This window comes from Panthera tigris, chromosome F3 (genome assembly GCF_018350195.1).
Source record: "Panthera tigris isolate Pti1 chromosome F3, P.tigris_Pti1_mat1.1, whole genome shotgun sequence".
Lineage (NCBI taxonomy): Eukaryota > Metazoa > Chordata > Mammalia > Carnivora > Felidae > Panthera > Panthera tigris.
In genome coordinates, this window is record NC_056678.1 from 65,395,994 (window position 1) to 65,422,729 (window position 26,736).

Genomic DNA, 26,736 nt, shown 5'->3' on the forward strand with positions numbered 1-26,736 from the left:
CCATTCTCTCTATCCACACAGTCACTTATTACTTGACATGTCGTGGGGAAACAGATTCTAACAGGAACTCCAGTTTGAGAAATCCTCGTGCTCTTAAGTAGGAAGGAATCGTAGGAACAAATGCATCCCTTGGATTCTGCCATTTCCTCTCTGTTGCCTTCATTAGAAACCAAAAAGTCCATGAAGGATCCTGGGCTCACACTACTTCCTGACCTTGTTTGTCTATTTACCCACAAAAACGGGGCTAATGCTTTGTTCAGGGGCTTCTCAAGTTTGCAGACTCACAGTTGGATGCTGCTGCTGTTCCTCTGCCTCCTTATGGGGCAGGTCTCTGGGAGCCAAGGGCACATGGCTCTGCTCCTGTTGCTGCTGAGAGCGGATGCTGAGAGCCTCACGAGAGCACTTCCTGTCTTGTCAGGAAAGCTTCCTGCCAGCGGCCCGGAGCAGAGCATCCTTGACCTCCTTGTTCCTCAGGGCGTACACCACCGGGTTCAGCAGGGGGGTGATGACGGTGTAGGTCACCGAGATCAGCTGGTCCTGATCCCTGGCGTTCTCCGACTTGGGCTTGAGGTAGGCGACGGAGGCGCAGCCGTAGTGGACGACGACCACCGTGAGGTGAGAGGCGCAGGTGGCAAAGGCCTTCTTCCGGCCCCGGGCGGAGGGGATCTTGAGGACGGTGGAGACGATGAGGACGTAGGAGATGAAGACCAGGCCCATGGGGACCAGGATCACCAGCACGCTGACGATCACGGTCAGGGTCTCGTTGACCGAGGTGTCGACGCAGGAGAGCTTCATTACAGGTCGGATGTCACAGAAGAAGTGGGCCACCTTCGTAGCACAGAAAGGCAACCTGAACACAGATGTCACTTGCGTCGTCGCTACGATCAGCCCAATGCCGCAGGCGCCCCCCACCAACTGCACACACACCCTCTTGTTCATGATGAGCGTGTACCTCAAGGGGTTGCAGATGGCCACGTAGCGGTCGTACCCCATCGCCGTGAGCAGGAAGCAGTTAGTGATGCCAAAGGTTATGAAAAAGAACATCTGGGTGGCACAGCCTGCCCGTGAGATGGACCGGTTCGTACCTACAAGACTGGAGAGCATCCTTGGGAGAATGACCAGCGTATATACGGTCTCTGAGGAGGACAGCATGCTCAGGAAGAAGTACATGGGCGTGTGCAGGTGAGGGTCCGTTCGGATGATGGTCACAATGACCGCGTTGCCGGCCAGGGTCACGACGTACAGTGCAAGGAACACGACAAACAGGCCGAGCTGGTGCTCTCGGAAGCTGGAGAAACCTTGGAAGACGAACTCAGTTATGAGAGTGTGGTTCCCTCTCTCCATTGAGTGGTCGCTAAATCTGAAATGGAGAACAGACGGCGCATAATTTCAACAAGGCTGTTGAAACACGTTTCTCAAATTGGTTGAACTCCGTTCTCCGCTGTGAACCTGGCGATGCATTTCCCTGTGCGTTAAAGTCAATCTCTGGGTTTGCTTAAAATACTTCTACTCTGTGGCCATCCGTTACAATTTCCCGTGCGTTCCAGAATCGTGTTTTGTTTTTTTTTTTTTTGTCCTGTTCCCACAACATGAGCATTCCCACTCACTTCACCCCATGCTTCCTCCTTGATATCTGGAATGCCCTCCCTCCTTTTCTCCTCTTATTTATTTCCCCGTTCCTCAAGGACTATTGCAGGTGTCCACACAGCCTCCACGGCTGTCGTGCTGCAATGCTCTCACGTTTCCATGGATGATATCTCCCCGTCAGTGCCACGCCATCCACACACAAACCCTCTGCACATTATACCTTCTACAGCTGCGTATCTCACCAGCTCGGGCTTATGGATTAATGAGATAATTGAAAATAACTTAAGGACTGACTGGAGATTTTTTTTTTTTTCTCTTTCAAGACTAGGAAGCCTCCCTTTGCACACCCTTAGGAAGTAGAGGCAAAGCAGACCCGAAGGCTCATTTTGTTGCCGAGGAAGAAAAGGCGGATCTTAACCTACCACCTGCCTCTGCCCACTGCTGTCTCCGTGAGACGGGCATCAGCCGGCAGTGGATAGCCCTGACTCTGGCTACATTATGGGCTCCGCCATAGCTGCACCTTCCCGAAACTAAAAGGCAAATTTACAGCCACTAGGACTGGTAGGCAGACACCTGCTCTGCAGAGGGAAACAGTGGTGCCGGGGACGATGGAGCACGAACATTGAGGTCTCTCATCTAGAGCCACAGCAGGCCCTGAGTGTGAAAACCAAACAGTCACGCTAAAGATACGTCACTGCGGTGAGGGTTGGGGGTGCAGTCCAATATCTGTCGTATTTCACATTTTTGTCCCGTTAGACAGTAAGCTCCTGTAGGGAACGTAAATTATATTCTGGTTTGCTTCTGCCTATTCAGAACGACTTTGTACGTAAAGTAAATCTCGCCAGCGAGGAAGATTGCTGGGCATGCTAAGACCTCCTTCACATTCATAAAAATTTACTTAAAAGAGGTTGGCCACTGGCTGTTAGTCATTTGCACGAAAACCGCTGGAAGAGTAAGGCGACAACAGAAGATATCTCTGAACAGAGAAAATCATTTAACACTGAGGTACGTGGCAAAAGACACTGATCTTCTGTGAGGTCTCTGGGCAGAAACTAGGCGGTGGTCCAGCCGTGAGGTGGCCTGGCCCCTCTGCTGTGAAATCGGCAGCCTGTGTCACTGCTTCTGATTGGTCTAATGATGGACACGGGTGCTGCCAGCAATTAAAGATGCTTAGTGTCCTGCTCTCCACGTGACCTTCCCACCCGAGGAAGAATTGTCCTATCCCAAATACCACTAGGGTTTCTGCTGAGAATCCACGGGCTAGGGTACTGTCTGCTCTGGCTGATGCCTGTCTGTCTTGAGGTACAAGGGTAGCTGCTATGACCTGGCTAGCACCCTCCACCCTTGGGGGGCTGTAATTATTCCATGGAAATCAAGGGAAAGAACACACACATCCTTATAAGGATGCTGATGGATTGTTATGCTACAACAAATTAAAGCCAGCCCATGGCCAACAAGCCCCATCTCATTTCCTGTTCTGGAGAACACTCACTGTGTCTGTCTAGGGCTGAGTCACGGCAGGAGAGCTGGGCAGGAGGTGGCCGTGGTCTGCAGGTGCAGGAAAAGCAGGGTGACCGGGAAGGAGGGCCCGTCATGGGTGGGGGCTGAGAAGACAGCAGATAAACACGCTCTCGCCGGAAGGTGGGCAGCTTGGGAGTTGCAGGCATCATTGATGGTGCCTCTGTGTGAGCCAGAGAAGATGCTCCCCCGGGAACAGCCAGTGGGGCTCCTGGGGCTCACACCCTGAAGATATCCCAAGAGGCGCCCCCCTCCCCCCCATCCCCAACCCGGGACTGGGAGGATGCAGACTGTAGGCACCTGGGGGCCTTATTATGTGAGGGGCTCATTTACCCAGTCCCAGGGTTGGCCGTTTGGGAGCTTGGGGCAAGTTTTTGCTTCAAGTAAAAACAGCATCAGATAAAGCTGGTTTATTTAGTTGAATTTTTCTTGTTAGAGTCCATAGGCACCTTGTAGTTTCTTACAGATGTGCCTTGGAAAGCCACAGTTTCCAAACTCAGGCAGCTCAAGCTTGGAGCCATATGGGGACACTCAGGCCCCTGCCCAGTTTAAGAAAGTGGTTTTCTCTTTGGAATAAAAGTAGTCAGCTCTGGCCCTGGCTTTGCAGAGGAGCAGTTCAGGCCGCCTGGCTGCTGGCCGCCTGGGAAGTGGAAGGAAATCTCTTTGGTTCTAAAGACCCTCTCTTGGGGGCCAGGAAATGGATGGGGGCTGAATACTCTCTTTACCCAGAATCACCCCCTCCTCCATTTGGCAAAACTTCTAGCCCATCGAGACCTGCCCGATTTGCTTTCCCTTGAAGACTCCCCTTGCGTCTATCACTTGCTTACCCATGTTCTTACTTGACCACGTGTGCTTACCTGTGTCCATTCATGCTTCAGGCACCGGGCATTGCCCGGCCCGGGGCTGGTTGCTGGGGGCAGGGAAATAGGGGACATGCTTCTTCAGCCTTCCGGCAGCTCACGGTTTAGTTTCAGTGACAGAGGATTATGATCAACTAAAATGAGTCGGGGCAGGGAGGGGATGGTCCTGGATTAGATGCAGGTTGATCACAGAAAAAAGTTCTGTCGCTAAAGACCAGGCTACAACAAGGTCTTAGAGTACTGAGATTTTACCAGTTTTTTTTTTTTAATTTTTTAAATGTTTTTTTAATTTATCTTTGAGACAGAGAGAGACAGAGCACGAGCAGGGGAGGGGCAGAGAGAGAGGGAGACACAGAATCCGAAGCAGGCTCTAGGCTCCGAGCTGGCAGCACAGAGCCCGACGCGGGGCTCGAACCCACGGACCGTGAGATCATGACCTGAGCTGAAGTCGGACGATCAACCGACTGAGCCACCCAGGCGCCCCTACCAGTTTTTTTTTAAGGGCCCCTTAAGTGATTTAACTTATTCCTCGTGCTCAGGGACTTCCAAGTCTGTTAGTTACTGGCCCTTGAGGGCCACCAGCTACCCTGCACCTTCTTCCCGCCTGTGTGATGACCCTGCTCCTCTGCAGGATTGATGGGGCAGCTGTAGGGGGCATCCGCGAGGATGCTGATGTCACAGGGCAGGCCAGAGGTCATTTGGGGTTGATCTAGGTGGGGATGGCAGGGGTCTCGGGAGGAGGGACAGAGGTGAGAGACATCTGAGGTGAATGGGCTTGTGACCGCGTGTGTGGATCAAGGGAGAGGAAAGGACCCCTACGCTAATCTCAAGTTCATTCACGCCAACTCCCCGAGACTCCAATCTGCATTGCTTCCTGTTGGAACAGAGAAGTTGACCCAAATGACCCCCTGTTGATAATGGTGGACCCCTAAGGTGGGATGGGTGGCTGTGGGATCCTAAAAGGCAGGGAGGGAGGAGAGTTGAACAAAATACCTCCGTGCTCGATGATGCCTTTGCTTTGGGACAAATCAGGAGGACTTTGGAAACGGGTCACTTGGGTACATGGTGTAAAAATGTGGTGCCTGGTGAAAACGAGAGGTGGAGCTTACGGAACGCTTGACACGTTTTTGTCTGAGTCCTCCAAGTGACCCGCATCCTTATTTCACAGATGAGGGCTTTGATGCGAGACAGGAGGGAGCATGTGGGGTGACTCTAGAAACAAAGCTGGCAGGGCAGCCGGGAGACCCGCGGCGAACTCCCTCGGCTCTGCAGACCATGTTATGCGGGGGGCCAGATTCCAGTAGCCCTTACTAGGGCTCCTTTGTGACTTTCACGTTAATTTAGGATGCCAGTCTAGACTTCCTAATGATGCCTTAGAATGGTTATGGGGGGTTTCAGAGCCCTGAAGAGGGCTTACTACAGATGTTGCTGAGGTCGGCATGGTTCCTGAATGTCTTAGTTCGGGCTGCTGAACAAAATAACCCTAGACCGGGTGGTCAGCCAGACAGTTATTTCTTGCCGTTCTGGAGGCTGAGAATCCTAGATCAGGGTGCCAGGAGATTCAGTTCCCGATGAGGGCTTGCTTTCTGGATTGCAGATAGGTGGTTTCACTCTTTGTCCTGATACTTTGGAGACGGGGAGAGAGAACCCTCTGGCATCTCTTCTTCTTCTTCTTTTTTTTTTTTAACGTTTATTGATTTTTGAGACAGAGAGAGACAGAGCATGAACAGGGGTGGGTCAGAGAGAGAGAGGGAGACACAGAATATGAAACAGGCTCCAGGCTCTGAGCTGTCAGCCCAGAGCCCGACGTGGGGCTCGAACCCACGAACCGCGAGATCATGACCTGAGCCGAAGTCGGATGCCTAACCGACTGAGCCACCCAGGCACCCCTGGCATCTCTTCTTAAAGGGCCCCAAACCCATCATGACCCCACCCTCATGGCCTTGTCTAAACCTAATTCCCAGAAGCTCCGTCTCCAAATACCATCCCACTGGAGGAAGGGCTTCAGCATGTGAATTCGCGGGACACGATTCAGTCTGTAGCAGTGAAGTTAGGTCTGGTCTCACACGCACCCTAACCCTATCCTTCTCATCCAGAGCTGGGGGCTCTAGGTTTTTACGTGTGAACACTTTTTAATCTTAAAATACTTCCTGGCTTGATACTTAGTTGAATCATACTCTTGTATTATTTGCATCTATTGTTGGGGAAAAAAAAACAAACTCTGAAAAAGAGTGCCACAAATTTAGTAATCGCTATATTGTCAAACAGATTACGGCACGAAAATAGCTCACCGTGTGTTTGTCAGCATGTAACAGGCCTGCCTCTGCAGACCACACCCTTGAATCCCGGCACCAACTCCAGGCTTTCAGAGACAAGGGGGAATGACACCATGCGAAGCAGCTGGCAGGCCAGCATCTGGGCAGGGCACTGGGGAAGGGGGTCTGAGGTAGAAACTGAGGTGGGGGGGGGGCGTGGCTTATTAAGACGTGGCAGGTATATAACCCAGAAGTGACTCTTGCCAGACCCTGAGGGAACAGGTTTCAGGGACCGAAGTCTGGGAGCAGAGACCACTGGGTGGGGCGTGGGAGGGCCCCTTGCAAAGTCCCTCCCAGGAAGGGGAAGCTCATTCGGTGAATGGAGAACTCAGTTGTCAAAACTGGGGCCCTGGGTCCGTATTGGGGTGACTTGATGTTGACCTAGAGAGCAGTGCATGGTGGGGGTGGGGAGCAGAGGAGATGCTAAGAGTTACAGGTGCTTCCCACGCCCCGGGAACTTGTTAGGTCCCTAAGGTTTCAGGGCCTCAAAGGAGCCCTGGAGGTTGATCTTGCTGGCTGGGAGGTGCAGTTAGGAAAGGAAGGCCATGGTGAGGTTAAGTCCCTTTCCTAGAACACACGTTCATAGCGGAGGACCTAAGATCAGGACACGGGCCTCCCTGGCCCCAAAGCCTGCAGTCCCTCTACATTATTACTGCCTGTGTATCTCCTCCTTCCGGTCATCAGGGTAAACCAGTGGGGCAGCGAGCGGACGGGTACAGAGTAATCTGATGGGCACGAGCTCTGTCGCCCCATCAACCCCGCCCCCCTGATGGCCTTTGGGCCACTTTATCCTTTTTCTCTTTGGATCCTTAGAGTGTGCTGAGTGGAGAAAGCACACCAAGATAGTTGAGGGAAAAGCATATTACGTCCGGAATTCCTGAACTCCCAGCCCGATTTCCAAGACCTAAGGCCGTTCTGGGGGGAATTGGAGCCCTGCGTAAATTTGCAACGTATGGCACCTACTTCTGCAATTATTATCAAGGCGGAAAGCTGGCTAAAGTCATCCCCGTGAGCCCGTACTGCAGCTACAGACTCTGGGGCTGGGTTGCGCGTTTTCGGGTCCCGATGAGGGTCCACGTGCCCAGCTCTCTGACCCTCGGGACTATCCCTGATCTCTTCAGGCTTTGGGTTTCCCATCTGTAAGATAAGTAACAAAATAGCTCCTAGATCCATAGTGAGGGTTAAATACACAAAGTGCTTGAACTAACGCCGGCTATCTAGGATGCGCTCCGTAAAGGGACCAAAAGGGACATCGCAAAGTAGGGGCCGGCAACCTGAAAGGAATCTCGTCACGAAAGGAGAAGAGAGAGGAGAGCCGCCTGCTGAGGCCGGTCGTGTTTTAGCCGCTCACAGCGGTCTTCCTTCCTTCTTTTCTTCCTTCTGTTAATAACACCCAAGCTGCAGGTACCAGGCACTGTGCTGGGTGCAAAGGCGGAGAGGCCGCCCGGGCGGGGGAGGCTGAGCGAGTGCGCGGTGGCCCCGGGCACGCCTGGCCCGGGTCGGGTGACCTGAAGCAGAGCCTGAGCCTGTCCCCGTGCTAGGGACTGAGGGCGTACTCTCGGAAAATGGAGTGAGGGAGGCAGAATGGGATGGGGGCAGAGCTCGGAGGGAATGTGGTCTCAGGCAGCCTGATCGAACGGAAGACTCTAGAGGGAATGCCATTTTGAGGCAAGGGGGGGTGGCCGTTGTACCTCCCGGGTTATTCAGGCGCTGGCCGCGGACTGCCCCCGGGGAGGGTGGGAGTGGGGTAGGTGTCCCCCCGCCCCCCAACACTGAGAAAGCCTCCTTTCAGCCAGTGGTGATGGTTCAGAGTGGGGACGGGGGCGAGGGGGGCAGCCCACAGAGGGGCCCCGGGCAGAGCAGCGGCCTCCAGTAAATCACCCGGGTGTCCAGGGAGGAGAGGGGACGGGATGTGAAAGATGGGGGTTTTTTACAGTTTTTGCTTTATCCTTCTCAACCAGGTTGTCCACGGGCTATCAGCGCCCGTGTCTGACGTAGGTGGCGAGGGTTCGTGCAGGTAGGAATAGGCGCGAGGTAAATTAATGGAGTGAATTTTTTTTTTTTTTTTTATTGTATGAAATACAGCCTAGAGAGTGTTAGGTGTAAATAATGGAGAACTTGTTATTTCAGTGCTCTCGATTTCCATGCCGAGGCCAAGTTCCGATCCCATAAATTCCTGTGATAGATACTATATATTCTTCCCACCCTCACTACCAGTTTCCAGTCCCTTATGCCAAGGGTAACAGGAACAGGGACTAACGTTACAGCACAGCTCCTGAGTATGCTTTATCTTGCCTGGTTTTCATCAAGCCTGAGAAGCCCCCCTATTGGTCTTGGGAAATCCATCAACCCCTCGTTCATCTTTTCCTTCCTCGTGTTCCTGTAGCTCTCTCAGTCCTAGCTGCTGCCCGGATCAGGTACCGGGTGCCTGGTGTCAGACTCACTCCCTCACTGCGACCCCTCAGCAAACTGTTGACTTTTACGGAGACCGACCAGCACCTAAGAGAGAGGATTTTTGCCCAAAGCTCTGAGCAAGGCATCCTTGACTTCTTTGTTCCTCAGGCTGTACACAACAGGGTTGAGGAGGGGTGTGATGACCGTGTAGGTCACGGAGATGAGTCTGTCCTTCAGGGAGTCGTGAGACTTGGGTTTTAGGTAGATGACGGAGGCGCAGCCGTAGCGGACGACGACCACCGTGAGGCGGGAGGCGCAGGTGGCAAAGGCCTTCTTCCGGCCCCGGGCGGAGGGGATCTTGAGGATAGTGGAGACAATCAGGACGTAGGAGATGACGATCAGCACCACGGGCAGAACAAGGACACACAGACTGATGAGCAAGGTGACAAGTTCTTTGATGGTGGTGTCAGCACAGGCCAGCTGCATCAGGGGCCGGATGTCACAGAAGAAGTGGGAGATGACGTTGGCATCACAGAAGGGCAGGCTGAACACAGACGACACCTGAATGATGGCCGTGCTCAGGCCAATGCTCCGGGAGCCACTCGCCAATTGAAGACAAGTCCTTTTGCCCATGACGACGGGATACCGCAGGGGGTTGCAGATGGCCGCGTAGCGGTCATACCCCATGGCCGTGAGCAGGAAGCAGTTGTTGATGCCGAAGGCGAGATAGAAGAAGAGCTGAGTGGCACAGTGTGGGATGGAGAGGGCTCGTTGGGGGCTGAGGAGACTGGACAGCATGTGGGGGATGATGGCCACTGTATAACAGGTCTCAGAGATGGACAGTACGCTCAGGAAGAAGTACATGGGTGTGTGAAGTTGACGGTTGAGGCGGATAACGGTCAAGATGATGGCATTGCTGGCGAGGGTCAACAGGTACAAGGCCAGAAAGACCGCAAAGAGAACGAGTCTGTGCTGCCACCCAAAAACGGAAAAACCTTCAAAGGTGAACTCTGTCACGGCGGTCAAGTTGAGCCTTGGCATTGAGGACAATCTGGGTCCGAAAGAGATGAAGCGGGGAGGTTGGACATCCGGGGTGGAAGCAGGAGGCTGGTCCACGGTCCTCGTCAGCCACGTGCAGGGGCGCAAAACGGGTGTAGCTCCCGGTTTCCGAAGCTCTCAGCTTTCAGACACTGGCCAAGTTCTCCAAGACTTCCCAAGGTTCGCAGGGGCGTGGCGCTGGGAGGCAGATGCAGGGGGGTGGGGAAGAGAGTAAACACCCGCAGCGAGCGGTGGAAGCACCTCACGTGCTTGGCTGGAGGGGCTGCAGACCAGAGAAGGCACTAGACTGAGTGTGCACAGCCTGGAAGTCCGCCCACGCTCCCCTGCTTTGGCCCAGCAGTGACGCACCGCCTGTCAGAGAGCCAGTTGTGAGGGGACCTCCATAGAGCGAGAATTCAAGCCCGGGACAGATCACTGCCGGAGGCATGATTCTGGGAGGTAGGCGGCCAGACCTAATGTGCTCAAAGCACATAGTATCGTCCTCCCCGTGGGTCAAATTCAAAATGGCCAGTGTCTGGACTAAGGCGGGGAGAGTAGACACTGCTTTTTTCTCTTGATGAGAGGCTAACGTGTGGACCCAGGACACTATGATCCAGAGCCTGATTCTTGCTTTCCTCCCTGTGCTCCCCAAATACCCTGTGTTTCAACACCTGCATCCCCTCCCTTCCGTGTGGAAGATCGTTTCTGCTTGTTTCCTAGTCTCTAGTCGAGCACAGAAAGCCTCTCAGACATCCTAAAGGTTTGAAGTACCGGTAACTCCAAGACAAGAGTGATAAAAATAACAAAATATTGACGTTTCTAGGAACTTCCGGCTTCAACCTTAGTGTAAGTAGAGGATGCTTGCTTTACTTTGCTCACTTGGTGTGTGTGTGCTCGTCTATAAAATAGAATAATATATAGTCACAGTGTTGCTATGGAGATTATATTAATGACTCTGTGTAAATAGCCAAGCGTAGTTCTTGATAGGTAACAGGCAAACGGTACATTCAATTTCTGCTCCTTCACCCACCCTCCCCATCCCCACTTCCAGTTGGGTTCGACTTGAATGTCAGACCCCCCCAGACACCGTGCAGGGTTCTCGTCGTTGATTTGTCCCATCTCTGTTGACTGCGACGCTCGGTCCTCCTTTCCCACCTCCTGCCCAGTTCTAGATTCTGCACCCTGGAGCGGGGCTGGGGCTGGTCTGGAGTCCAGCACCCCCGTGAGCAAGCCCCAGCTCTACCTGCTTCATGTTTGACCTTAGAAAGGTTCCCTCATCTCCTCGGGCCTCGGTTTCTCCCCTTGTAAGATGAAGGCAGGACCGATCTCCGCGGAAGAGGACAGACGGAGGAATTACACAAGAAGATGCCTAGAAGGCATTGAGCAGAAGGCCTGGTATACAGTAGGCCATCAATAAATGGAAACCATGGGGGCGCCTGGCTCAGTCGGTTGGGCATCCGACTTCAGCTCAGGTCATGATCTCACAGTCTGTGAGTTCAAGCCCTGCGTCGGGCTCTGTGCCGATGGCTCAGAGCCTGGAGGCTGCTTCGGATTCTGTGTCTCCCTCTCTCTGCCCCTCCCCTGCTCACGCTCTGTCTCATTCTCTGTCAAAAATAAATAAACATTCAAATAAATAAATAAATAAATAAATAAATAAATAAATAAATAAATAAATGGAAACCATTGATAAAGATGAGCATAGATGTCAAAATAGGAATAGTTTAGGTCATTGTTTTTGTCTTCACTTCTCTCCCAAGTCCCAGCTCAGGACGTGGCTGGTCTTCAGGTAGCTAGAACGTATTTACCAGCTTGCTGCATAGAGGGTGCTCTGCTAGCTTTTAGAGACAGGAGGACGAGGAGGACGAGGAGGACGAGGAGGACGAGGAGGACGAGGAGGACGAGGAGGAGGAGGAGGAGGAGGAGGAGGAGGAGGAGGAGGAAGAAGAGGAAACAGGGAAGGAGACATTCCCGCAGGGGAGAGAGTCCCAAGGGCAGGGGGAGCGTGCGGATACGGGTCGGGATGGGTAAGCCTCTCCCAGTGCAACAATTCTGCAGGCGTGCCTGCATCCGGGACCTTCTTCTCAGGCTCTGCTTGGACTCCTGCGCTCGGGAGACTCTACTTCAGCCATTCACTGATCCTCACTTTCCTGGCCCCTGCTTGAGATCTGGGGCAGGAAACGGGAGGAAATGGCGGGGACTTGTATATTCGGGAAATCCACTTTTCCTGGTGGCAAGGGCCCACGTGGGTTCACCCCGCCAGAGTCTGGTGGCTTGTGGCTTGCCACCAGGCCCCGTTCACCAGGAGTGTGACAGGTAAGACTGTGAGGGGTGGGAGTGCATGTTCCCAGTTCCCCTGGCTCTCCCTTCAGCCTTTAGTTGTTTTGCTGGGCTAAAGGGACCAATGAAGCCTTTAGGAAGTTCTGCCTCAGGTTTTTCTAAGGCTAAGTCCCAGATAACCCTTTCCGAATGATTTTTTTCCCCAGCATGTATAATGCTTTTTATTCCCTAAATCTTACAGCCCAGCTACACAGTCATTGTTCCACTTGACGATAGTCCCAGGACAGAGGAGAAAAAGAAAAGGTGGCGTCCCATGAGAAAGAGTCGTGAGGCCACGCCCAGTCAGACAAGAACCCTGCTTTTACTGAGTGGTGGAGGGTGACTCACCTCTCGCCAGGCAGGGCCGAGGCTCGATGTGGCTTCAGAGAGTAAGGCTGGAGAGCCCCAGCCAGCACTCCTGCTCTGCTGGGCAGGTGCAACACGCTCAGAGTCTTCTGAAGGGAAGTCTGCAAGAAAACCTTAGAACCTGCCCGGGTCTGTCTGTTAATTCCTGCGCTGATTGGTCATGTCTGGGAGTCACAAAAGCAGCCCCAGGCTCCCCTGTGCCTTCCCAGAGCCCTGCCCCTTACGTGTGTATTACAGGCTGTCAGGGAGGACTGTTCCCCCAGGCCCCTGGGCCCCGGGGTCCCTTTCCCCACGGTGGCCGTAGCAAGATCCAAATCTGCTGATGTCTGGGGACCTCATTAGAAAGGGGGCTCATCAGCCCAATCACATGGATGGTATGTGTGTAGGCGATCTGGGGTTTCCAGCAGGAACAAAAGCCTTTGCATCAAGTCACGGCCCTGATCTCCGTAGATGTTGAGGAGCTCTTGTCTCCAGACCCAACCATACTTTTACATTTTTTTTTTTAATTTATTTTTGAGAGAAAGACACAGCGTGAGCAGGGGAGGGGCAGAGAGAGAGGGAGACACAGAATCCAAAGCAGGCTCCAAGCTCTGAGCTGTCAGCACAGAGCTTGACACGGGGCTCGAACCCACAAACCGAGACCATGACCTGAGCTGAAGTCGGACGATTAACCAACCAAGCCACCCAGGTGCCCCAGGACCCAACCACGTTGAAGGGTGCAGCTTTATTAGTCAAGCCACTCGTGCCCTGGGGTCTCGTGCCCTAATTGCTGAAGATCTGTGAAGCCCCTTGCAATTCAAGTATTCCAGAAGCTGTGACTCATTCACTTGCGGTTGCTTTCAGCAGGTGCTCACTGAGCGCTTTGCACGCGCCAAGGCCAGGGAATGTGGCGGCAGCTGGGGACACGGCATCCGTGCTGACGCCAGTCCCGCTGCTTGCTCGTCAGTCCAGAGCATCGCTTCGAATCGCTGGAGAGAGCAGACAACCTCCAGATTCCTGCCTCCCTCCCATGTCTCCTGGCCTTTGGGCAGTCAGCAGACCCAGCCTTGTCTGCCTCTCCTGCAATGGGCCCAAGACGGGCCTTCCCAGAGGCTGAAGGCAACCCAGACACTGACCCGCCAGCTTCCCTGGTGGGAATTGACTCCTTGGTGTTTCCTAGTTCTGGAGCTCAGTTTATGCCTTTCTCCTAGAGACCTTCCCAAAGTAGGAAAGGCTCCCTTTCTAAGAACCAGCATGCTTGAGGCATGAATACCTGGGAGTAAGGTAGTTTATTAATGTGTCTTTGATAAGGTGGGTCAATGAAGACTGGCAAACCAGCATGGGATAATTGCCAGCCATCCAGTCCGGTCCCACATGATCTCTCCTGGCCCCAAATGTTGACCCGAGAGAAACCGGAAACACTCGGGCTGATGAGCCATTAAGAGCAGAGAGACCCACAGCTAAGAGAGATACTACATGCTGTATTTACCACTGCTGGGGGTGGGGTGGGGTGGGGTGTGTGGCGGGGAGGGTCTTCCCAAGACCTGAAAAGAATCCGTTAATCTTGGGCCTCATTTGTCAGTGTCCCTTCTTCACAGTTTTTCTGGTAGGCAGCTCAATTCAAATATTTACACAGTTCTTTGGAATTAGGACTACAATGGGATTGAAACCTACGAGAAAGAAAAGGAAACCCTGATGTTGAAATTATGATCTAGAAACTGCGTGCATTTTTAGAACATGTATGGTTCTTATCGTGGGTCTATCTGACATAAGTTTAGACGTAAAAAGACTGGAAAATCTGGAGTGGATGGAGGGTTGTTTTTTTTTTTTTTTTTTTTCCTGAAAAGGGAGAAAATACACTGATTACATCATCTGCCTATTTTTGGCAGTTTTGTCTTTTCCGTTCTGACTTTTTATATCTTCTCTTGTTGCATTCAGTTATGAGCCATGATACAATATCGAATGCTAGCAGCCACAGAGGCTATCATGGAGACTTGTGTCCTTTTTCCAAATTTTAATTAAAATGCTTCTCATGTTTCGGTCACCATGACAGGGGATGTTTGGGGCACATCTCTGGCATTGCCCTCTACCAGATGAAGGAAGTTCCTTTCTATTCCTGGTTTGTTTGCCACTTTATCACTAGTGATCTATTAAATTTTCAGTTGGCTCCTTTTCTATATCCATTGATAGGATTGTATGCTTTTTACTCTTTAATTGGTTAGGGTGGTGAATTACATTAATAGATTTTTCTAAGGTTGACTCATTGGTACATTTTTAAGAAAAACCCTGCTTGGTCAAAAGACCAAGACCCAATATACACTATTGAATTGAATTAGCTATTTTTTTCATCTACCTGTTATTTGCCAGGAGTTATCTTCTCCTACTTTGCCTATTTTTGGTACCAAACGTTTGCAATTAACAATGTTTTTCAATGCTGGGGAAATTTCACGCCTTTTCTAAGCTCTGAGCCTGGTGTCTTTTCTTGTTTGTTTTTTGAAAGGGTGGATTTTTTCCCCTCACTGCTTTTCCATTTTTTTAGGGTTATTATTCTAGTAAATTTTCTATTCCTGGTATAATTATGGTAATTTATATCTTCCTCTGAGTTTGCCCATTTTATATACTTTTTCAAATAGATTGATACAAAGTTGTTCAAGGTATGTTTTTATAATCATCTTATGTGTCCGTTTCTCCTACTTCATTTTGTTTAGTCTTTCTGATTTATCATTGTTGTTGAAGGTTATTTTAAACTCATCTTTCCAGAGATTCCAAACTTTAAAAAAAAGAACATTTCTATTGTTTCATGTTTACTTTGGATTTTAATTAAATTCTACTTCATTATTATTTGTTTCTACTTCCTTTGGGTTTATTTTGTTCTTTTCCAGGCTTTTTGGATTAGAATCTTTTATTTATCTTGCCTCTTACAGTAAACCTAGAAAGCTGTAAATTGCTTTCTGGGAACTGCTCTGGATATTCCTTATTTATTTTGATCTGTAGTGCTTCTGTTAAGTTGTAGAACTATGTATTTTAAAATTTTTGTTTTTATTTCTTCTTTAGCTCACAGTTTATTTTTAAAAATTTTAATGTTTACTTATTTTTGAGAGAGAGAGAGAGAGAGAGAGAGAGAGCGTGCGCGCGCAAGAGGCAGAGGGGCAGAGAGAAAGGGAGACACAGCATCTGAAGCAGGCTCCAGGCTCTGAGCTGTCAGCAGAGATCCTGACACAGGGCTCGAACTCACAAACTGTGAGATCATGACCTGAGCTGAAGTCCGTTGCTTAACCGACTGAGCCCTCCAGGTGCCCCAACTCACAGCATATTTAGATGTTTATGTTAGTAGAATAAGCGTGATACAACAATCAAGAGCTTAGACCGTGGAGTCCCGGTCTAACTCTGCCACTTACTCTCCGTGACTCTGGGCAAGTTGTTCCAAGTCTGCGTGTGTCCATTTCCTTGTTTGTAAAATGTGGGGGATGATAGGACTTCCTCAAACAGCTCTTGTAAAGATCCGGTGAGTAAATATTTGGAAGTGCTTAGAATAATGGCCGGCACCGAAGTGTTTATGAAGTCAATATCCACGTCTATGAAGACGGCGATCCAGGGTTTGGCTCCTTTTTTGGGATGGGGGATGTATTGCGTTGTGGTTCATGGAAATTGTTTATATAATATCAGTGTTTCAGAATTTCTCGAGGCTTCCTGTGGGGTCAAAATCGTGACCATTCTCTGTGTGAAGGTTAGACTTATAGATCAGGCGTGTTAATTGTCCTTATACCCTTTTGAACCCTATTGACCCACTGACGGTTTTGTTAGTTTATGAGAGAACTGCCTCAATGTCTCCTGTGATTGAGTGTTCAGTTTCTCCCAGGAGTTTTATCAATTTTTGTGTAGTACGTTTTGTTTTTTTTTTTAATTTTTTTTTAACGTTTATTTATTTTTGAGACAGGGAGAGACAGCATGAACGGGGGAGGGTCAGAGAGAGAGGGAGGGAGACACAGAATCTGAAACAGGCTCCAGGCTCTGAGCTGTCAGCACGAGCCTGATGCGGGGCTTGAACTCACAGACCGCAAGATCATGACCTGAGCCGAAGTCGGACGCTCAACCGACTGAGCTACCCAGGCGCCCCTGTGTAGTACGTTTTGAAGCTATGCTGTTAGGGCCTTATAAATTCACGAGTGGAAGACTTCCCTGGTAGATTATTTTGCTTATCAATACTCTAGATTCCTTATTGGTTTTCACTTTGAATAGTATTTTGTCTAATGTTTGTAGTATTACATGAACTTTATTTATTTATTTATTTATTTATTTTTGTTTTAGAGAAAGCACAAGTGGGGGAGAGGGGCAGAGGTAGGGGGTGGAGAAAGGGAGAAAATCTTAAGCAGGCTCCGTGCTTAGCGTGGAGCCCAACGCAGGGCTCGATCCCACAACCCCAGGATCATGACCTGAGCCGAAATCAACCCACTGAGCCCACCAGGCGCCCCTACATCAACTTTTTTTTGTCAGCCTTTTTCTGGATCCCATCTCAGCCTCTTCATTTTCAACCTTTCCTTTTTATTTCAATTTTATTTTAATAGCGTCGTGCCAGATTATTAAAATTCAGTCTGAGAGCCTTTTTGTTTCAATCGATTAACTTAATCAGTTCACATCTTTTTTTTTCTTTAAAAATTTTTTTTTTACATTTATTTATTTTTGAGAGCCAGAGAGAGACAGAGCACAAGTGGGGAGGGACAGAGAGAGAGGGAGACACAGAATCCGAAACAGGCTCCAGGCTCCGAGCCATCAGCCCAGAGCCCGACACGGGGCTCGAACCCACGAACTGTGAGATCGTGACCTGAGCCAAAGTTGGACGCTCAACCGACTGAGCCACCCAGGCACCCCAACTCACATCTTTTATAACTAGAGATGTTGCTGGAAATTACCGTCCTCCTCTCTGTTTGTTTCTTCCCCAGGTTTTTTGTTTGATTCATTTTCTGGTGATTTATGTACCACTTCTAGTCATCCAAAAGTGAAAGTGAATTCTGTACAACTGAATTTAGTTTTTACAAATAGTCCAAATGCAGAATTAAAAATACAAAATGTCACTTCGTTATTAAAACAGTTCTCCATCCACCTGTGATTCTCACTTCTTACAAGCACCCACGTTCAGCTCTTTTATCTGTTTTCCGTGGTATCCCCTCCATATTTCTGCTGGCTCTGTTTTCTCCATAACATGGCTGCAATAATAGTTCTGACTTCCTAGGTTTTAGACATCCTCTCCTGACTTCCCAGCTCATTTGCGACACTGTGCACCCATGAACACATACGCATGCTTCTCCTCGTGTCATCCTCCTACTAAAACTTCATTCTGGGGGCGCCTGGGCCGCTCATTTGGTTGGGCATCCGACTTCGGCTCAGGTCATGATCTCGCGGTTCGTGGGTTCGAGCCCCTCGTCGGGCTCTGTGCCGGCAGCTCGGAGCCTGGAGCCTGCTTCAGATTCTGTGTGTCCCTCTCTCTCTGCACCGCACCCCCCTCAAAAAAAATAAAGAAAAAAGCATTTAATGAAAAAACACTTCAATCTGTTTTCAGAACATACATCATTGCAATATGCAAATCTTATTCTGAGCCAGGTAGCACGCTACGAGTGTCGATCTCTTCCAGCACAACTTTTGTTTTCTCACTAAATTTTAGTAAGTGAACCCTTTTACTTCAGTTTTGAAGTATGCATAATTAATCCAACCTCAATTCCTTTTTCTTTTTCTTTTTCCAGAACAGGAAAACCTTCTTCCAAAGCTAGTTAGGTATGGTTAAACATAGGGGAGCCTGGGTGGCTCAGTCAGTTAAGCGTCCGACTTCGGCTCAGGTCATCATCTCATGGTTTGTGGGTTCGAACCCCACATGGGGCTCTGTGCTGACAGCTCGGAGCCTGGAGCCTGCTTGGGATTCTGTGTCTCCCCCTCTCTCTGCCCCTCCCCTGCTCATGCGCTGTCTCTCTCTCTCAAAAATAAATAAGCACTAAAAAAAAAAAAAAAAGAATACATTCCTTGTATAAGAGCCAAGATGCTTTTCCCTCACAGGTGACATTCAGTGTGTCTGTGCTTCATTCCAGAAGCCAACATTTACCCCCACCTGCAGGCAGCATTTACCCCACCTGCCATCACACATGATGTCTTCCTCCTTCCCTCTGAGGTTCTACAGTACCTACTTGAACTGGGACCGTTCTCCTTGGGTCTCACTTTTCTGCACATCTTGTGAACAGAGACACTTCACGCCTTTGTCCTAGATTATCATTTCGAGGAAATTTGTATAATGAACGGCCTTGGAATATAGACCGTGTCTCCCTCTGAAGCACAGAGGAGGCAACTTTACTGCGCGTTAAAGCAGACTTGGGGGCCCCAAGCTCAGAGTTTCATTTTTCTAATGCAATTCATTGCATGATCAGGTACTTCCTGGCCCTCCTTCTGTTCCTGTATGAGAACCAGAGCTCGAAGAACCAGAGCCAGGGTCGATACTATTGCTGTGAATAATAACATCCTTTGTCTCAGACCCAGGAGTCTGTGTCTTCTGCCAGCATCTGTGACATGATGGCAGGCTAACGTGCCAGCAACTTGCAAGTAGGGTCAGTCTCAGACCCTTCATAGCTCTGGATGGGGGCTTTATTCCAATTTTCTTAATTCTCTAACCACGGCTCTGCATGCACAGGGGGTGTTCTGTAGAGAGATAACTGCACCCCTGTGCTCACTGCTACATTACTCACGATAGCCAAGACATGGAAGCAACCTAGGCATCCATCAACAGAGGAAAGGATAAAGAAATGTGGGAGAGAAACACGTGCCCACGCACACACACACACACATTATCCAGCCTCAGAAAAGGAGGAAATGCTGACATTTGCAACAGTGTGAATGAACCTGGAGAACATAACAGTTACTGAAATAAGCCAAATGATCTCACTTATATGTGGAATTTAAAAATGTGAAGGTCACAGGAGCAGGTGGTTGCCAGCAGCCGGGGGAACTGGGAGATGTTGGTCAAAGTTAAAAACTTACAGTTACAAGATAAATAATTTCTGGGGCGCCTGCGTGGCTCAGTCTGTTGAGCGTCCGACTCCGGCTCAGGTCATGATCTCGCGGTCCATGAGTTCGAGCTCCGCGTCGGGCTCTGTGCTGGCAGCTCGGAGCCTGGAGCCTGTTTCAGATTCTGTGTCTCCCTCTCTCTGACCCTGCCCGTTCATGCTCTGTCTCCCTCCGTCTCAAAAATAAACATTGAAAAAAAATTAAAAAAGAAACAAGATAAATAAGTTCTAAGGATAGAGCTTGCAGCATAGTGACCACAGCCCATACCGCTGTGTTATATACCTGAAATCTGCTGGGAGAGAGCTTCAGTGTTCTCACCACACACACGGTCAGGGATGTGTTAATTAGCTTGATTGTGGTAATCATTTCACAATGTATATATCAAATCATCGCATTGTACACCTCAGACATAGTACAGTTTCTTTTTGTTAATTATACTTTAATAAAGCTGGGGATCGGGGGGAATGCTGGTGAAGGAGAGTTCCAGGATTAGAGCCCTAAAGCAGTCCCACAAAGCAACCCCAGCCAGACTGGAGCTGGAGGAAAGAGGAGTGCAGAACGCTGGTCTTAAGACAAAAAGAAGCTCCAGCAAGGTAGATAAAGATGGATGGAGACAGAAATGACTGGATATGTTTGACCGTATCTTTTTTTTTTTAATATTTATTTATTGAGAGAGAGAGAAAGAAAGCAAGCAGGGGAGGGGCAGAGAGAGAGGGAGACATAGAATCTAAAGCAGGCTCCAGGCTCTGAGCTGTCCGCACAGAGCCTGACGTGGGGCTCAAACTCACGGAGTAGAAGAACACGACCTGAGCCCAAGTCAGGTGCTTAACCCACTGAGCCACCCAGGCGCTCAGTGGGGAATAGGGAATGTATTCTTAAGAGGCTAGATGATCCATTTGCTCTGTAAATAAAAACAGTAATATATTTTGGGTTTCAAACTTTGGGAAGGCTCTCTGTCTCTAGTATTTGAGCCGTTAAAATAACAGAGGATCTTTATTATGTTTGGATTACAGGTAGGTAATAAAGGTCAAGATAAATGGTTATTTATCTTAATGGAAATGTATATATTCAAGGATGTGAAGATATGAAGTCAATGAAAATAAGTGGCAGGAATTTCTCTGCGGCTGACAGGAAGAGGAAGCGAGAAAATGTAAAATAATACATTTAAAAAGAGAGCCTAGAGCGTGATTGAAGCATCAAGTCCTCTGAGCTATTAATTTAAAAGAAAGCAGAGTTTGCAGCCACTGTGGGCAATTTCCCAGTATCCAGGCCTAAAAGATTTTAAAAAATGGGTTTCATCAGGGAGGAGTGACAACAAAAGACCGTTCACACACCCTTGGTTCTCCTTCCTGCAGGCAGGTGACCCCCGTCCACGCCACCAGGTAAGAGCCGGGAAATGCCCTCGGGAGAGGGGCCAGGGCTCCCGTGTGCAGGTAGTCTGATAAGGCAGAAGCAGAGAAGGGATGTGATTCACGCCAGCATATTAGGAATGGTGTGAACAGCGCTAATACAGGCTCATTCAGCTCACACAATAGTAGAAAGTACACAATGACACATTTGGTTCCATCAAATTCAGCCTTTGTATTTCGGAAAATCCCACACACCAAGGTGCTGTTCAGCCCCAAAGACTTAGCTGGGTTTCTCTTCCTTACGATAGGCCCCCAAGGACTCTGCCTCTTTAAAGCCACCGCAGGCCACCGAATGGACCCTGGACCCATTCAGAACCACTCTTTATTTCCCGAACGTGGCACCATCATCCCTCATGGTGATGATAATTATGGCCAACATTTTTTGAGATCTTTCTATGTGTCAGCCATTTTGTGTAATGGCTTACACACTAACCTCTTCGATCCTGGCTGTATTTGCAGTTAAGGACTAATGTTACCCGCTGTGTAGATGTGGAAAGTGTGTTATAGAGAGGAGTGGACCTTGCCCGAGGCGGGAAGTAGGATTCATTCGTAGGACCTTCTGGATCTGGAGCTTTACCTCCACATTTCCTAGACCTTTGTAAATGTTGATCTGTCTAACCAGATGCCCTCTGCAACGCATCCATGAGTCACCTTTCCCTTACTAACTTGGACAAGCTCTTTTCTAGTGTATTGTGACCCTTAGTCTGCATTAGTTGGCCCTGTCTGATGCTTCTGTAGCATCCTGTACCAATTTCCATTATAGCACCCATTGTTCTGTATGGTCATTCTCATTTATCTTTCTCCCCTAATGATGTTCCGAGTTCCTTAACATCAGAGACTTTTTCTAATTCATTCTTCATTCAGTAAACGTTTATTGAGAAGCTGGTATGTAGTAGGGATTCCATCGATAGAAGATCCTATCACATGGAAGGGGAATAGGAAATGTTCGAACAAATAAATAAATACCTTTTCTTTCAGATTCATTTCCCCTTAAGATCAGTTGTGAATTTCATTGCTAATCCAACATGGAAAGAGGGGGGTTGAATGCGTGGCTACACCCAGGAAGTTACAGAATCGATTGTGTTCACCCAAGCTTCCCGTGAAGGTTGCCTTCTCTCGTCAGCTTCCGGTTCGTCCGCTTCCGGTTCGTCCGCTTCCGGTTCGTCCGCTTCCGGTTCGTATGCTTCCGGTTCGTCCGCTTCCGGTTCCTGCCCTAAGATCCCTGGAAGGCACTGGGTGCTCCGTGTCTCTGCTGGTGGTGATTCCTATAATCACACCTTATAGGTACTTCGTTTACTTAGATAGAGTTTACTAGGTGCCAGACACACATCTGAACACTCTGCGTAGCTTAACGACTTTGATGCTCACAACTCTGTGAAGAGGGTGCTATCCTTAAACCCACTTCAGAGAGAAACCACGACGGAGGTGACTTGCCTTGTGGTGACGTGGCTAGAGGGAAGTGGGATTCCATCCCGGGCAGTGTGGCTCCAGACACGTGCCTTTCGTCCCCGAGCCCTGTTGCCTCTCCCTATGCTCTTCGTTCCTCTTTGAGACCTGATGACGGGAGATTGCATTTTGGCGCCTTCTTGGTGAGACATCGCTCGGTAAGACGTGTCGCAGAAAGATGTGTGGCACTTGGTCGAAGTTCCGTGTGCAGATAGCTTTTGACTTTGCATTTCACTTCCTTGTGCTCACTTCTGTATGAAATGACATGTTCAGTGTTTTCTAGTATGGAATTGTTTATAATGGCGATAGCTGGGGGGAAATAACATCTGTCAGCATTAAGCTGAGTTAATAATGACCCATCTTTAAAGTGGAAAATTACGCTGCCGTTAAAAGGAATTCAGGTAAATCTTTGAGTGCTCTGCGGAAGGACGTCCGAGATGTCGTTACATATAGCGGGGATAGTATTAATGTATATATGAGCACACGTATGCCTGTACATTAGCTTGTATTTGAAGGCATATCTGTATTTTTATATACTATGTATTTCCTGGAAAGAATGTGGGGGTGGGGGTAAGGAGGGAGCGTGCTTACTGATTGCATCAACATGACTTTGCTATTCATTTGTCTTCAATAATACAACTTTACTCTTCTACTGTCTTCATCAGCATGGCATTGCTATTCCAAAAAAAAAAAAAGTCTTTGTCCAGGAAGACAAAAGTTGTGTATAACTTTATTGTTTTTCTCGGGAATCTTCGCAAAAAAAAACCTCAGGTCAATGACCATCAAACTGTTCAGCTCTTCAATAAACACCACCAAATGACTGTTAATTCTCTAAGGCGCTTGAAACCCTGACCTCAAAAGTCTTTGTTGGGTCCACACATCCTAAACTATTTTATCATGACACCCAGTCCTAATTAAGCTCCTGAGTTGGAAAACCAGTCATATACCATAGCCCCAAAACATCACGAATAGCCTCACTTTTCAGCCCCCACTAGCGGATATAACACTACTGCTCTAGGAAGGTGATACTCTCCCTTGTCAAGATAGGAATAAACTCAGCTTTGCTTATCAACAGGTTATTTTAGTGCTATTTTCAGAGAGTTAGCATTCTTTTTTAAAAAAATTTTTTACGTTTATTTTTTGAGAGAGAGACATAGCGAGCAGGGAAAGGGCAGAGAGAGGGGGAGAGAGAGAGTGCCATGCAGGCTCCACACTGTCAGCATGGAGCTTGATGTGGGGCTCGAACTCATGAAGTGTAAGATCACGACCTGAGCTGAAACCAAGAGTTGGATGCTTAAGCGACTGAGCCGCCCAGGCGCCCCCAGAGGGCTAGCATTCCAGAAGGGACAGAAAGGAAGTTTTAAGGGAGACTAATAGTTAAATGGAACCTGCCTTAGTTCTGTTTTTGTACAGCATTGTGCATTACCTAGTCAACAAAAAATTGGAAGGAGGGATGAACGGAAGAAACTAGGTACTCAGTAGAAGCACGTCAGGAAAGTATGTAAAAAAGCTAGATGTGAGTCCTTTATCATCTCAGTATGGAAAAGCAGAGAAGGAACAACCAGCAGTGAAAGAGCGTCTGTGATAGGAAGAGGCAAAACGAACTAGAATACTTTAAATTTCTTAGAAAGAAGCAGGGTCATTTGTGGCAGAGAGGGGTAGAGGACGCGTACTGTTTATGTTTGTGCATATGATTCAGTGTTATGAATTCTAGAACAGTTGGGAAGCAAGACATAAGTAAACCTTAGTGCCCCTCTGTTAAACTCATCGTTTCTAGAAAAACTGAGACTCTCTTTGGGAGGGAGGACAGGTTCCAGCTGTACCAGTTGGGTCAGCATGATGGGGGGGAGAGCTACCTTGACCACTCGATCAATCCAGTGGTTTGGACCCCCTCTGGGAAGAGTGCTATTCAGGAGAGAAGACAAAGAGAAGAGCTAGAGCTAATGTTGGAAATCCAACATGCACTGCCTTTCCAAAGAAAAGACATTTGATTGTATCTTCCTTCCTCAGTTTCCACTGTGGGTTCAGCAGCCAATTTCCCTTTGAGATGGTGATGAAAACATTCATCTATGCATCCAAGAAACTACTCCCCAACCCCCCCCAAAGGTGAACACAAAGACAGCCACATGTAGAAACATCACAAACTATTGTAGGATAAAGACAAAAATCATGAAATCAGCAAGAGCTAAATGACTCATCCCATGCAAGGAAACCCACACTTAGGCCCGTTTAAAAAATCAGATTTTGTCATGGTTGAGTTTGAAACTTGTGTGTATATTGTGGAGATATCAGACGTGTCAGCGGCAAATTCTCCCAATTTGTGGCTTGTCTTTTCCTTCTCTTGCCATGTCAGAAAAGAGGTTTTTATCTCTCATGGATGGTGCCCTTGGTATTGTGTCTAAACAGTCCTCACCACACCCAAAGTCATTGAAATTTTCTTCTCTTTTAATTTTTTTTAAATTACCTTTTTTAAAGAAATAAATTAAAATCTTTTAATTTTAGAGTTTTGCAATTTTCGTTTAGTTCTGTGATCCATTTTGAGCTCATTTTTTCAAGGGTGGTAGGTCTGTGTCGAGATTCATTTTTTTGCCTGTGGATTTTCAGTTCCAGCACCAGTTGAAAAGACTGACTTTGTGCTATCGTATCGCCTTTGTTTTTTCACCAACAATCAGTTGACTGTATGTGGGTCCACTTCTGGGCCTTCTCTTCTGTTCCACTCATTTGACTATTCTTTTGCCAACACGATACTGTCTTGACGCTGGGTAGTGTCACTTCTCCAATTTTGTTCTCTTTAGATATTGTGGATCTTTGGCCTCTCCAAATAAATTTCGAATAAGTTTGTTGACATCCACAAAAGAACTTTCTGGGATTTTGACTGGGATTGCGTTGGATACATAGATCCAATCGGGAAGATCTGAGTGACGATATGGAGTCTTCCTGTCTGTGAATGTGTAATATCTCTATGTTTATTCTTTATTTTCATTTATCAGAGTTCTTGTAGTTTTCCTCAAATAGTTCTTTTTTTTTATTTCTATAAGAATTTTTTTTTATTTTTTAATATTTTTGAATTATTTTTTTATGTTTTAATTTACATCCAAGTTAGTTAGCATATAGTGTGATAATAATTTCAGGAGTAGAATCCAGTGATTCATCCCCTACATATAACACCCAGTGCTCATCCCAGCAAGTGTCTTCCTCTTCCTTTGTCTTCCCAGCAAATGGCAAGATTTCATTCTTTTTGATTGCCGAATAATACTCCATTTTGTGTGTGTGTGCGTGCATGCTGTACCCTACACACACACACACACACACACACACACACACACACACACACATCTTCTTTATCTGTTCACCTGTCGATGGGCATTTGGGCTCTTTCCATACTTTGGGCTATTGTTGATAGCACTGCTATAAACATTGGGGTTCATGTGTCCCTTTGGTAACAGCACACCTGTATCCTTTGGATAAATACCTAGTAGTGCAATTTCTGGGTATAGGTTCTATTTTTAATTTTTGAGGAACCCCCCACACTGTTTTCTAGAGTGGTGGCACAAGTTTTCATTTCCACCATAAGTGTAAGAGTTCCCCTTTCTCTGCATCCTCACCAACATCTGTTGTTGCCTGGGTAGTTAATTTTAGCCATTCTGACTGGTGTGAGGTCGTATCTCATTGTGGTTTTGATTTGTGTTTCCCTGATGATGAGTGATGTGGAGCATGTTTTCATCTGTCTGCCAGCCATCTGGATGTCTTCTTTTGAAAAGTGTCTATTCATGTCTTTTGCCCATTTTTTTCACTGGATTATTTGTTTTTTGGGTGTTGAGTTTGATCAGTTCTTTATAGATTTTGGATACTAACCCTTTATCTGATATGTCATTTGCAAGTATCTTCTCCCATTCCATCGGTTGCCTTTTAGTTTTGCTGATTGTTTCCTTCACTGTGCAGAAGCTTTTTATCTTGATGAGGTCCCAATAGTTCATTTTTGCTTTTGTTTCTCTTGCCTCCGGAGATGTGTTAAGTAAGAAGTTGCTGCGGCCAAGATCAAAGAGATTTTTGCCTGCTTTTTTCTCCTCGAGGATTTTGATGGCTTCCTGTCTTACATTTAGGTCTTTCATCCATTTTGAGTTTATTTTTGTGTGTGGTGTAAGAAAGAGGTCCAGGTTCATTCTGCATGTCGCTGTGCAGTTTTCCCAGCACCATTTGCTGAAGAAACTGTCTTTATTCCATTGGATATTCTTTCCTGCTTTGTCAAAAATTAGTTGGCCATATATTTGTGGCTCCATTTGTGGGTTCTCTATTCTGTTCCGCTGATATAAGCGTCTGTCTTTGTGCCAATACCATACTGTCTATTCGCTCACAGAAACTGTGAAGAATTGGTATAATTTTTCCTTAAATATTTGGTAGATTTTATCAGTGAACCCATTTGGGCCTGGTGCTTTCTGACTTTATATTATTTTTCTTTTTTCT

The 26,736-nt window shown here is 48.0% G+C and overlaps 2 protein-coding genes across 2 annotated transcripts; both read right to left on the reverse strand.

Annotated features, from left to right (window-relative positions):
• Positions 1-414: 414 nt before the first annotated feature.
• On the reverse strand, positions 415-1,376 carry LOC102963290 (olfactory receptor 10J1-like). Its single transcript, XM_007084303.2, has one exon. It carries the CDS (start codon positions 1,342-1,344, stop codon positions 415-417), a length of 930 nt encoding a protein of 309 aa, XP_007084365.2. The 5' UTR covers positions 1,345-1,376.
• Positions 1,377-8,376: 7,000 nt separating this feature from the next.
• Positions 8,377-9,715, reverse strand: LOC102952443 (olfactory receptor 10J4-like). The gene has a single exon (XM_015538464.2). It carries the CDS (start codon positions 9,713-9,715, stop codon positions 8,780-8,782), a length of 936 nt encoding a protein of 311 aa, XP_015393950.2. The 3' UTR covers positions 8,377-8,779.
• Between the last annotated feature and the right edge of the window lie 17,021 nt (positions 9,716-26,736).